Source organism: Oncorhynchus gorbuscha, linkage group LG02, assembly GCF_021184085.1.
Source record: "Oncorhynchus gorbuscha isolate QuinsamMale2020 ecotype Even-year linkage group LG02, OgorEven_v1.0, whole genome shotgun sequence".
In the NCBI taxonomy this organism is placed as follows: Eukaryota; Metazoa; Chordata; class Actinopteri; order Salmoniformes; family Salmonidae; genus Oncorhynchus; species Oncorhynchus gorbuscha.
The window spans coordinates 103,518,522-103,532,207 of record NC_060174.1 but is presented as its reverse complement, the minus strand read 5'-3'; the positions used below and the strand labels follow the sequence as shown (position 1 = coordinate 103,532,207).

Here is a 13,686-nt window from a genome sequence, read left to right as displayed (position 1 = left end):
GCTGAAGTCGGAAGTTAAACATACACCTTAGCCAAATACATTTAAACTCGGCTTTTCACAATTCCTGACATTTAATCCTAGTCAAAATGCCCTGTATTAGGTCAGTTAGGATCACCACTTTATTTTAAGAATGTGAAATGTCAGAATAATAGTAGAGAGAATGATTTATTTCAGCTTTTATTTCTTTCATTACATTCCCAGTGGGTCAGAGGTTTACATACACTCAATTAGTATTTGGTAGCATTGCCTTTAAATTGTTTAACTTGGCTCAAACGGTTCAGGCAGCCTTCTACAAGCTTCCCACAATAAATTGGGTGAATTTTGTCCCATTCCTCCTGACAGAGCTGGTGTAACTGAGTCAGGATTGTAGGCCTCCTTGCTCGCACACACACACCTTTTCAGTTCTGCCCACAAATGTTCTATAGGATTGAGGTCAGATGACTATGATGGTTTGAGGGTCAGATTGGGAATTTAGCCAGGACACCAGGGTTAACACCCCTACTCTTGCAATAAGTGCCATGGGATCTTTAATGACCTCAGAGAGTCAGGACATCCGTTTAACATCCCATCCAAAAGACAGCACCCTATACAGGGCAGTGTCCCCAATCTTTTTTAGACCAGAGGAAAGAGTGCCTCCTACTGGCCCTACAACAGCACTTCCAGCAGCTTCTGGTCTCCCATCCAGGAACTGACCAGAACCAACCCTGCTTAGCATCAGAAGCAAGCCAGCAGTGGTATACAGGGTGGTATGCTGCTGGCATGGAATGGAAACAGACCACGCGGCATCTTGGTCCACTCCTTATGACGATCGTGACAGTCATGCACAAAGTAGATGTCCTAACAGACTGGCCAAAACTATAGTTTGTTCACAAGAAATTTGTGGAGTGTTTGAAAAACCGGTTTTAATGACTCCAACCTAAGTGTAAGTAAACTTCCGACTTCAACTGTATTTAAATCATCCAAATTCCAATCCAGGGTTATTTAGTTTTGCTATTAGATGAAGCACAGTCATAACACTTTAAATTGTTGTATAAATTGACAAAATATCTGACATTGTATTCCCATTTAAACTTTGCTGTGCTTTTTAAATGTTTGAATGCGCAGTGATAACACATTTAGTTGACAACGAAACTGAAAATCAGATATTGATTTTCCATTGGAATTTGGTTCTACTTTTAGATGGTTGAAGCATTGTGGTAACAGATTGGGAATTCAACAAATGTTTGACTGTCTTTTTGAGTGGGTGAAAATAGATTCTAATCTCATTGATCATCGTATCAAACCAAATGTTACCCAATTCTCCACATTGAAATTACGTGGTGTGCCCAGTGGGACGAATTTGTTATAGCTAGAGTACTCTACTTAAATACACTGGAGGGTAATGATAAAGAGATTAAAGGTACATGGGACAAGGATATAAAAGAACTGTCGAGTCTTGTATTGCCTTTGTATCTCCTAGCGAGAAAGATGTGTATCTTGAAAACAATAATAAAAGAGTCTTCTGGTATCTTTTGCATTGGAGGAAAAATGGACCTGGCTGTTACAAGGATAAATGTGGTTGAGATTTAGATAGGAACAACATAGCATACACAGTAAAGACTAATAAAATCTTCACAAAATACAGATGTAGAATCTTAATTTGATCACCAGAAAAATGTGTTTTGCGGTTTAAAAAGGTTTAAAAAATGTACAATCCCTGCAAAAAATATCAATAAATGATAATCCACATAATTCCCATTTCCTGTTGCTGCAGGAAAAAATTTCCGCTGTAACAAACTGGCTCAAATTAAGATCCTACATCTGTATAATCAGAAAGAAACTAAATTCAAATCCGCTTAATACGAGTAATTCCAAGTAGGTTTATTTTTGGAGTTGAAACAATAACAAAGCGTTCTCCCTGCGAACACAGCTGCAACAGAGAAACTTTTACAGGCTCTCCAGATCAAGTCTTCCTCTTGTAGACTTGAATCACTGTTTTGGTTTTCTTTCTTCACTGAACAGCAATGTCTAGATTAATAAAGTCGGCTGACTCGCTAGCAGGTATACATCAAAGCGTTCTATATAGATATAGACAGTGTGTATACGACACCTGTACTGCAGTTCTTTATCATACAATATTATGGCAGCAGCTCCTGTCTTTTCTGATCGCTACAAGAGACTTCTATTGGATAACAAGCAAATCACTTGCAGAGAGAAGCCACAATGAGTGACAGTGCAGAAATGATTGAGTCGCACGATGGAATGAAAGAAAATATATACACAGACAAATAGAGACTTGAAGAAGATTTTTTTTTAAAGAACACCTTATTAAGAGCATCAGTGAATGGTTGGAAAGATAGCTGTCACCAACATGGCACTACGTTGCATTCCTGATGTGACAATTACCCCATCTCTTCTCATTGTTCTCGTACAAATAGCAGTGCATTTCTTTGTATAACCTGTTTTATACAGTGCTGTGAAAAAAGTATTTGCCTCTTTCTGATTTTCTTGATTTTTGCATATTTTTTTATACTGAATGTAATCAGATCTTCAACCAATACTAGTATTAGATCAAGGGAACCTGCGTTTACAAATAACAAAAATATATACTTATACTTAAATAATTGCCCCCTTACACTCCAAGAAGTTGACTCAAGATTGTCAAAAAGCACATGGAAGCACCTGGATGATCATCAAGACACTTGGAAGAATGTTCTATGGGCAGATGAGTCAAAAGTATAACTTTGATGACAACATGGGTCCCATTATGGCAATCAATTCAAATCACATGTTCAACCTCTCCCCCTTTTGCCTTTTCCTCTCCACCTAACACTACCCTAACCCTAACCCCACCTGAACACTACCCTAACCCTACCCTAACCCTAACCCCACCTGAACACTACCCTAACCCTACCCTAACCCCACCTGAACACTACCCTAACCCTAACCCCACCTGAACACTACCCTAACCCTACCCTAACCCTAACCCCACCTGAACACTACCCTAACCCTACCCTAACCCCACCTGAACACTACCCTAACCCTAACCCCACCTGAACACTACCCTAACCCTACCCTAACCCTAACCCCACCTGAACACTACCCTAACCCTACCCTAACCCTAACCCCACCTGAACACTACCCTAACCCTACCCTAACCCCACCTGAACACTACCCTAACCCTAACCCCACCTGAACACTACCCTAACCCTACCCTAACCCTAACCCCACCTGAACACTACCCTAACCCTAACCTAACCCTAACCCCACCTGAACACTACCCTAACCCTAACCTAACCCTAACCCCACCTGAACACTACCCTAACCCTAACCCCACCTGAACACTACCCTAACCCTAACCTAACCCTAACCCTAACCCCACCTGAACACTACCCTAACCTAACCCTAACCCTAACCCCACCTGAACACTACCCTAACCCTACCCTAACCCTAACCCCACCTGAACACTACCCTAACCCTAACCTAACCCTAACCCCACCTGAACACTACCCTAACCCTACCCTAACCCTAACCCCACCTGAACACTACCCTAACCCTAACCTAAGCCTAACCCCACCTGAACACTACCCTAACCCTACCCTAACCCTAACCCCACCTGAACACTACCCTAACCCTACCCTAACCCTAACCCCACCTGAACACTACCCTACCCTAACCCTAACCCCACCTGAACACTACCCTAACCCTACCCTAACCCTAACCCCACCTGAACACTACCCTAACCCTACCTTAACCCTAACCCCACCTGAACACTACCCTAACCCTAACCTAACCCTAACCCTTACCCCACCTGAACACTACCCTAACCCTACCCTAACCCTAACCCCACCTGAACACTACCCTAAACCTACCCTAACCCTAACCCCACCTGAACACTACCCTAACCCTACCCTAACCCTAACCTAACACTACCCTAACCCTACCCTAACCCTAACCCCACCTGAACACTACCCTAACCCTAACCCCACCTGAACACTACCCTAACCCTAACCCCACCTGAACACTACCCTAACCCTAACCCCACCTGAACACTACCCTAACCCTAACCCCACCTGAACACTACCCTAACCCTAACCCCACCTGAACACTACCCTAACCCTACCCTAACCCTAACCCCACCTGAACACTACCCTAACCCTACCCTAACCCTAACCCCACCTGAACACTACCCTAACCCTAACCTAAGCCTAACCCCACCTGAACACTACCCTAACCCTACCCTAACCCTAACCCCACCTGAACACTACCCTAACCTAACACTACCCTAACCCCACCTGAACCCTACCCTAACCCTACCCTAACCCTAACCTAACACTACCCTAACCCCACCTGAACACTACCCTAACCCTAACCTTACCCTAACCCTAACCCCTAACCCTACCCTAACCATACCCTAACCCTAACCTAACACTACCCTAACCCTAACCCTAACCTAACCCCACCCGAACACTACCATAACCCTATCCTATCCTAACCTTACCCTAACACTCCCTAACCTAACCCTAACCCTGACCCTAACCACACGCTAACCCTACCCTTACCCTACCATAACCCTACCCCTACCCTAACACTAACTCTACCCTAACCCTACCCTAACACTACCCCAACCTTACCCTAAACCTACCCTAAACTTAACCCTACCCTAACCCTACCCGAAATGTACCCTAACACTAACCCTACCCTAACCCGACCCTACCCTACCCTAACCCTAACCTAAGCCTACCCTAACCCTACCCGAAATTTACCCTAACACTAACCCTACCCTAACCCTACCCTAACCCTACCCTCACCCTACCCTAACATTACCCTAACTCTAACCCTACCCTAACCCTACCCTAACCCTACCCTAACTCTAACACTACCCTAACCCTACCGTAACTCTACCCTAACCCTACCGTAACTCTACCCTAACTCTACCCTAACCCTACCCTAACTGTACCCTAACCCTACTCTAACCCTAACCTAACCCTAACCTACCATAACCACACCCTAACCCTACCCTAACCCTACCCTAACTCTAACCCTACCCTAACCCTACCCTAACTCTACCCTAACTCTATCCTAACCCTACCCTAACTCTACCCTAACTCTACCCTAACTCTACCCTAACCCTACCCTATCTCTACCCTAACTCTAACCCTACCCTAACCCTACCCTAACTCTACCCTAACCTTACCCTAACCCTACTCTACCCTAATCCAGGTGGATAGCCACATTTAAGACCATGGCTCCACTTGGAATGAATGGTAAAGAGGAGGATAAAGCATCGACAGTGGGAGTTAGTGAGGTAAAGAGGAGGATAAAGCATTGACAGTGGGAGTTAGTGAGGTAAAGAGGAGGATAAAGCATTGACAGTGGGAGTTAGTGAGGTAAAGAGGAGGATAAAGCATCGACAGTGGGAGTTAGTGAGGTAAAGAGGAGGATAAAGCTTCGACAGTGGGAGTTAGTGAGGGCCTAATTAAGAGAGCCGGAGGGGCCATCGACAGGAAGTGGAAGTTCAATAAAAAACAATGTATTTATTTGCTCAATCTGGTTTAGTCTTTTTCATATTTAATTGTATTATATCAAGCACTTTAACATAGCACTTATCTTAGTACCACTTAATCTCTTCATCCCTTGGTGTGATTTCCAATTATGTACTTATTTAATTATTTATCTATTAATTTATTGATCCCGTTTGCATGTTTTATTATACAAAATGTGTTTTAAAATTAAACTTGTTTACACCCTGCACATGATCAACAATTGTCTTCCCCCTGTTGTTGAACTGTGACCCCTCGGAGCTCTCATCTTTTCATGTTCTCCCACCCTCTCCAGACCGGCCTGACGTACTACACAGAAACAGGGCAGAAAGTTGCAATAGGCCCTTGCAACCCGAGCTTTGATACCGGTATAAACAGGAACTCTCATAAACCTAACATGTTCATCTTTCCTCTTACTTTTCCTCTCCACAGTTTGTTCACAGTTCTCCAAAGGAGTCTATGCCATCATTGGATTGTATGACAGGAAGACCATGAACATGCTCATGTCGTTCTGCGGGGCTCTCCACGTCTGCTTTGTGACACCCAGTTTCCCCATAGAAACCAACAACCAGTTTGTGATCCAGCTGAGACCGGAGCTTCAGGAGCCCCTCATTGCCCTGATTCATCACTACAAATGGACCAAGTTTGTCTACATGTATAGCTCTCATTCAGGTACTGGTCATCATTATCTCACGTTTCTTTGTGTTTTTACAAGTGGAACCTCTTGAGCAGGTTAAACTATACAGTAGGCTTGACGTCACACTCTCACAATACACTGGTAGAGCACAGTTGGACTGATGTCAAGCTCAAGCATCTCTGCAAGTGTTATTGTAGATATTTTTCAAGTATCCTAGCTGTTATTTAGTCTTTGTGGATACTTGTTAGATGTATCCTCGGTTCAGGGTGACATTAATGGAAATGGTGTATAGTCAGACTAGTCCATATTTAAGTTTTCTTTACTATTTAGTCTCTAACTATGTTGCCGTACTGTTTATGGTATGATATATTGTCCTACAACATCTGTGGATGTGTTCGAGTTTGGTTTTCTTAGCTGTTAAATCTACAGTATTATTTGGTATTCTTAGCTTAGCTGTTAAATCTAAAGTATTATTTGGTATTCTTAGCTGTTAAATATATTGCTTGTTATTCTGCCAGAAGCTCCTCTAGATGTGTAAGCTGAATTCTGTGAACTGTATGTCCTCAATGCACATTTTGTGCTTGGATGGGCATATATGACTGCAATGGTCTCCTATGGGAAATGAGCCCCTGGTGCGTGTACCTCTTCAATTTGCAGCCACTCAACTGTGACCTTCACTCATCTTCAGTACCATCAGAAACAGATGCAGCTAGAATGATATGTTAACTGTTTAATGATGCAGAGTCTGGTAGTGGATGTGCTCAGGACAAAGGTTGCAGACTGAAGGGCGTGAACCGAAGATGAGCAAATATAATTACATAATGTGTAACTTGCTTGCTTATCTTCATTGCACCATAGATAGTTTCATTGATTAAAATGTTTACGGTAACGGGACAAATGCTCCATGGATTTATTTAGCTAGTCTTAGCGCTTCAGTCTTGGACAAGGAACTCAAGGTTGCTGACTTCTTCATGATGGATCTGAGAGCCCCACCTGTTGCCTGGATATAGCATGGCACAGTCGGTGGTTATTTAAGCCTTTTAGGAAACTTCACTCCAATCTTAATGCCTCTGTGTCTGTGTTATGTGTGTGTATGTGGGGTTACATTACATATTTACTTCTCAGGACATGACCAGAGATTAATCACTGGCTGCTTTTCTGCTTGACGCTGAAGCCAGACCTCAGGGTGTTTCCCTTAAGGTATAATTTCCTTAACCTATTAAAATTGTTTAAGGGCGTTGCATAGAGCCAGTCAAACATTTTCTTAGGTAAGGGGCATAATTTCTGGGTTTTATGGTAGTTTGAAGGTATCTAATGCAGAAAGAGTCTCTGGTTACCATGGAGACGATCTGATTCCTTGAATGAGTGTCTCATCAAAGAGATCTCTTTTATTTTATCACCAAATAAAACTTCTACATTCAAGACAGGAGAAACAAATTAATTAAGAAGATAATAAAACATTTATTTTAGTTACTTTTCTCTCAACTTTTTATCTATTACATTCTAGCACGTCAAGCTAACTTTCAGCGTAGGTAGCTAGCTAGCCAGCTAGCTTTGTAACTATGGATTGTGCACCTTCCAATGTTTAGATACCTAGCTAGCTTGCTGGTTGATGTTTTCCTTTGGGAACCAGGGCAGAAGAAAGCGACATTCTCCTCCACAAATGCTGTTTACATTGATATCCATACTGAATTAAGCACTTAAGGGACCTCATAGGGAACCCTTAACCTTTTCACTTAATTAAAGGGGGAAATTTACCATAAAATGTTTTGTGCAACTGTCTTAAAGTTAAGTAAACCTTAAGTGAAAAGATAAGGGGGGAATTAACTTATAATGCTTTATGGAATCGGGCCCTGGGCTAGAGAAGCCACATAGCCCTGCTCAGGATTGTGACACCTCAAGACTAGACTCCAGAGCATAGTTTGGTAACTATACGACAAGACATGGTTCCCCTTAAGTGCTAAGTAGTACAGTGTGATTGCTCTCACAGACTACAAGATGACTGTAAAAGGTTTTACTTGTACTTTTGACTTTTTGATGTATGTAGCTATGTGATGTGTTTTATCCTTTGTTCTCCCCGTGACTCTAGAAATGGAATTGAGTTCCCTGGCTCCTCTTCTGACTGACTGCATCCCACAGTGCAGTCCCATGGGGGGGGAGTGGGTGGTGGGTAGTTCCTCTTCCTACTCAATCCATCCCACAGTGCAGTCCTGGGGGGGGGGGGGGGTGATTAGATTAACCCTTGTCTTCCTGCCTTGCCATCTCACACATATGTTTGCTATAGTAAAAAAAGAAGACAAATCTATCTTTTCAAATCTTTCACCACAAAAGCTCATCATCTTAACCTAGACGGGGTCCGTATAAGAACCAAGATCCACTTGAACAACGACTGCATACAGATGTTCAAAAATGTACACTGTACACAATTAGAGACTGCGGGAATGTAATTTGCGTTTGTGCGACATTTGAGAGAAGCTGTGATAGGCTGATCTGTGAGACCAGCCGAAAAAGGGGCTGTCCAGGCTGCTTTCCCTGCCAATCCCAACGTTTCACTTGCTTATCTGCACTGCTGCAGTGGCGTGATGCGTCGCTAACACAACACAGATAGAGCACAGCGTTTGTCTCTCTCTCTCTCTAGTTTATCTGCAGGTTAGTCCCAGCTAACAACAATGCATTCCCATAACTTTGGAGAACGTTCCCTTAAGAGTCTCATTTGGCCATTAGCTAATGTTTTCATAGGAATGTTCCCATGATGTGCAAGGAATATTTCCAATAGACCGTTCTCTAATTTGTCAAATATAACTTATCCAGAACGTGGTTACCATGTTCTCAGAACTTAAGATATTAATGACCTAGACATGTTTCATTGGAACGTTGCTTGTGTCCGGGTTTTCGCTGGGTTAGTTAGGTTAATATTTCATTACACATAATGTCTTGTTACTGTTGCCGAGCATATCAAGGTCCTGATTGGTGAACCGCTGATCGATTCATTCATAGGTCTTTGTCTGTTGGCAAGGATAGGGATACTCACACCAACAGTGTTTTTAACATTGCGTTTTCAACTTAAATATTTAACACACTTTGACATACATGATTACATTGTGCATGTTCATTTATACTTTATAGTAATTATTCAAGATGTTCTCACCTGGAATTTGAATTCACAACCTCTTGGTTCACCGCACTCTGGGGTTCGGGTTTCTATCTGCTTCGCAACCATGTCTGTGTCAGATGTCAGTCAATCTGACTAGTCTTTTATCATTGATTTGAATGACAGTATTTCAGCAATTTAAGAGCTTTCTGTATAGTTGTCGAATGTTAGTGGGGTATGTTAACCTGTTTTTAAATGATACACCTGAATTATTATGATCAATAATAGTTTTCCTTGAGTGTATTTTTTAACAGAGCTGAGATTTACTTCAAAGTGAAATTACCCTGGTGCTTACACCTATCAGGCTGTTTCAGATCTAGTGCCGAGGGAGGAGGGGTTAGGGTTTCTTCTGGACCTATCAGGTTGTTTCATATCTAGTGCCTAGGGAGGAGGGGTTAGGGTTTCTTCTGGACCTATCAGGTTGTTTCAGATCCAGTGCCTAGGGAGGAGGGGTTAGGGTTTCTTCTGGACCTATCAGGCTGTTTCAGATCTAGTGCTTAGGGAGGAGGGATACATCACTGGGGCTAAGCTTCCTGCCATCCAGGACCTCTACACCAGGCGGTGTCAGAGGAAGGCCCTATAAAAATTGTCAAAGACCCCAGCCACCCCAGTCACAGAATGTTCTCTCTACTACAGCATGGCAAGCGGTACCGCAGTGCCAAGTCTTGCCATAAGACTCCTGAACAGGTAATCAAATGGTTACCCGAACTATTTGCTTTGTGTGCCTCCTCCCAACTCCTCTTTTACGTTGCTGCTACTCTCTGTTTATCTTATATGCATAGTCACTTTAACCATATCTACGTGTACATACTACCTCAATAAGCCTGACTAACCGGTGCCTGCATGTAGCCTCGCTACTTTTATTGCCTCACTACTGTATATAGCCTCGCTACTTTTATAGCCTCTCTACTTTTATAGCCTCCCTACTTTTATTGCCTCACTACTGTATATAGCCTCCCTACTTTTATTGTCGTTCTACTGTATGTAGCCTCTACTGTATATAGCCTCGCTACTGTGTATAGCCTCCCTACTTTTATTGTCGTTCTACTGTATGTAGCCTCTACTGTATATAGCCTCGCTACTGCGTATAGCCTCCCTACTTTTATTGCCTCACTACTGTATATAGCCTCCCTACTTTTATTGTCGTTCTACTGTATGTAGCCTCTACTCTATATAGCCTCGCTACTTTTATTGCCTCACTACTGTATATAGCCTCCCTACTTTTATTGCCTCACTACTGTATATAGCCTCCCTACTTTTATTGTCGTTCTACTGTATGTAGCCTCTACTGTATATAGCCTCCCTACTTTTATTGCCTCACTACTGTATATAGCCTCCCTACTTTTATTGTCGTTCTACTGTATGTAGCCACTACTGTATATAGCCTCGCTACTGTGTATAGCCTCCCTACTTTTATTGCCTCACACATGTATATAGCCTCTCTACTGTATATAGCCTCTCTACTGTATATAGCCTCTCTACTGTATATAGCCTCTCTACTGTATATAGCCTCACTATTGTATATAGCCTCACTACTGTTTATAGCCTCACTACTGTATATAGCCTCACAACTGTATATAGCCTCGCTACTTTTATAGCCTCTCTACTTTTATAGCCTCCCTACTTTTATTGCCTCACTACTGTATATAGCCTCCCTATTTTTATTGCCTCTCTACTGTATGTAGCCTCTACTGTATATAGCCTCTCTACTGTATGTAGCCTCTCCACTGTTATTTTTCACTGTCTTTTTACCGTTGTTTTATTTCTTTACTTACCTATTGTTCACCTAACACCTTTTTTGCACTATTGGTTAGAGCCTATAAGTAAGCATTTCACTGTAAGTTCTACACCTGTTGTATTCGGCCTAGGGATGAGGGGTTAGGTTTTCTTATGGACCTCACTATACTGGCCCAATAAGCACATGCCCTCAAGATATCCCTTATTGGGACAGTGGTTAGGTGTTAGTCATGGATGCTGGTGGCCTGGAGATATCCCTTATTGTGACAGTGGTTATGGTGTTAGTCATGGATGCTGGTGGCCTGGAGATATCCCTTATTGGGACAGTGGTTATGGTGTTAGTCATGGATGCTGGTGGCCTGGAGATATCCCTTATTGGGACAGTGGTTAGGATGCTAGTCATGGATGCTGGTGGCCTGGAGATATCCCTTATTGTGACAGTGGTTATGGTGTTAGTCATGGATGCTGGTGGCCTGGAGATATCCCTTATTGGGACAGTGGTTATGGTGCTAGTCATGGATGCTGGTGGCCTGGAGATATCCCTTATTGGGACAGTGGTTATGGTGTTAGTCATGGATGCTGGTGGCCTGGAGATATCCCTTATTGGGACAGTGGTTAGGATGCTAGTCATGGATGCTGGTGGCCTGGAGATATCCCTTATTGGGACAGTGGTTATGGTGTTAGTCATGGATGCTGGTGGCCTGGAGATATCCCTTATTGGGACAGTGGTTATGGTGTTAGTCATGGATGCTGGTGGCCTGGAGATATCCCTTATTGGGACAGTGGTTATGGTGTTAGTCATGGATGCTGGTGGCCTGGAGATATCCCTTATTGGGACAGTGGTTAGGATGCTAGTCATGGATGCTGGTGGCCTGGAGATATCCCTTATTGGGACAGTGGTTATGGTGTTAGTCATGGATGCTGGTGGCCTGGAGATATCCCTTATTGGGACAGTGGTTATGGTGTTAGTCATGGATGCTGGTGGCCTGGAGATATCCCTTATTGGGACAGTGGTTAGGATGCTAGTCATGGATGCTGGTGGCCTGGAGATATCCCTTATTGGGACAGTGGTTAGGATGCTAGTCATGAATGCTGGTGGCCTGGAGATATCCCTTATTGTGACAGTGGTTAGGATGCTAGTCATGGATGCTGGTGGCCTGGAGATATCCCTTATTGGGACAGTGGTTATGGTGTTAGTCATGGATGCTGGTGGCCTGGAGATATCCCTTATTGGGACAGTGGTTATGGTGTTAGTCATGGATGCTGGTGGCCTGGAGATATCCCTTATTGGGACAGTGGTTAGGATGCTAGTCATGGATGCTGGTGGCCTGGAGATATCCCTTATTGGGACAGTGGTTATGGTGTTAGTCATGGATGCTGGTGGCCTGGAGATATCCCTTATTGTGACAGTGGTTATGGTGTTAGTCATGGATGCTGGTGGCCTGGAGATATCCCTTATTGGGACAGTGGTTATGGTGTTAGTCATGGATGCTGGTGGCCTGGAGATATCCCTTATTGGGACAGTGGTTAGGATGCTAGTCATGGATGCTGGTGGCCTGGAGATATCCCTTATTGGGACAGTGGTTATGGTGTTAGTCATGGATGCTGGTGGCCTGGAGATATCCCTTATTGGGACAGTGGTTATGGTGTTAGTCATGGATGCTGGTGGCCTGGAGATATCCCTTATTGGGACAGTGGTTATGGTGTTAGTCATGGATGCTGGTGGCCTGGAGATATCCCTTATTGGGACAGTGGTTAGGATGCTAGTCATGGATGCTGGTGGCCTGGAGATATCCCTTATTGGGACAGTGGTTAGGATGCTAGTCATGGATGCTGGTGGCCTGGAGATATCCCTTATTGTGACAGTGGTTAGGATGCTAGTCATGGATGCTGGTGGCCTGGAGATATCCCTTATTGGGACAGTGGTTATGGTGTTAGTCATGGATGCTGGTGGCCTGGAGATATCCCTTATTGGGACAGTGGTTAGGATGCTAGTCATGGATGCTGGTGGCCTGGAGATATCCCTTATTGGGACAGTGGTTAGGATGCTAGTCATGAATGCTGGTGGCCTGGAGATATCACTTATTGGGACAGTGGTTAGGATGCTAGTCATGGATGCTGGTGGCCTGGGTTCAAGACCTGCTCGGGGAGTCACCCTACTCTAACTATATTTTAATATTACCGTTTTGAATGTTGTTAGAATACTTATTGTGTGTAGATTTCTCCTCTTTCATGCGTTTCTGGGACTTTGGTTTCCAACGTTGTGCTCAACCTCCAGATGATTTTTGGGGGTTTGATGTGATGTTTCTGGCAAAGAGAACAATGCTGCCTTTGTAGAGTTTGCATTTGACAAAAATGTTGTTCTCTTTCTCCTTGATTAACTCAAAATAATGAGAGCATTTCATGTTAAAAATATAGTGTGTGTGAGAGTTTCCCTAACCTCACCAACATACAAAAGGAGCTGTGAATAGATTTGTGGTTCACCAATCAGGGTCTTGATGGGCTTGGCAACAGCAGCAAGGTGTGATGTGTAATTCATTTTCTTTTTTTGTTAGGAGGAAAAACATTTATTATGGACCATCAGGTGACCTCCTGACAACTGATACACAGAAATGTTCTTGCTGCGTTCCCATGAAACG

General features: G+C 43.4%; 1 protein-coding gene across 1 annotated transcript in view; it reads left to right on the top strand.

Annotated features, from left to right (window-relative positions):
* The window catches only part of LOC124014556 (glutamate receptor 1-like), a 124,157-nt gene that overhangs the window by 31,778 nt on the left and 78,693 nt on the right, over positions 1–13,686 (top strand). Inside the window, exon 3 of the mRNA XM_046329697.1 lies at positions 5,955–6,194. Within this exon, the coding sequence (XP_046185653.1) occupies positions 5,955–6,194 (240 nt within the window). The remainder of the gene's footprint in view (positions 1–5,954; positions 6,195–13,686) is intronic.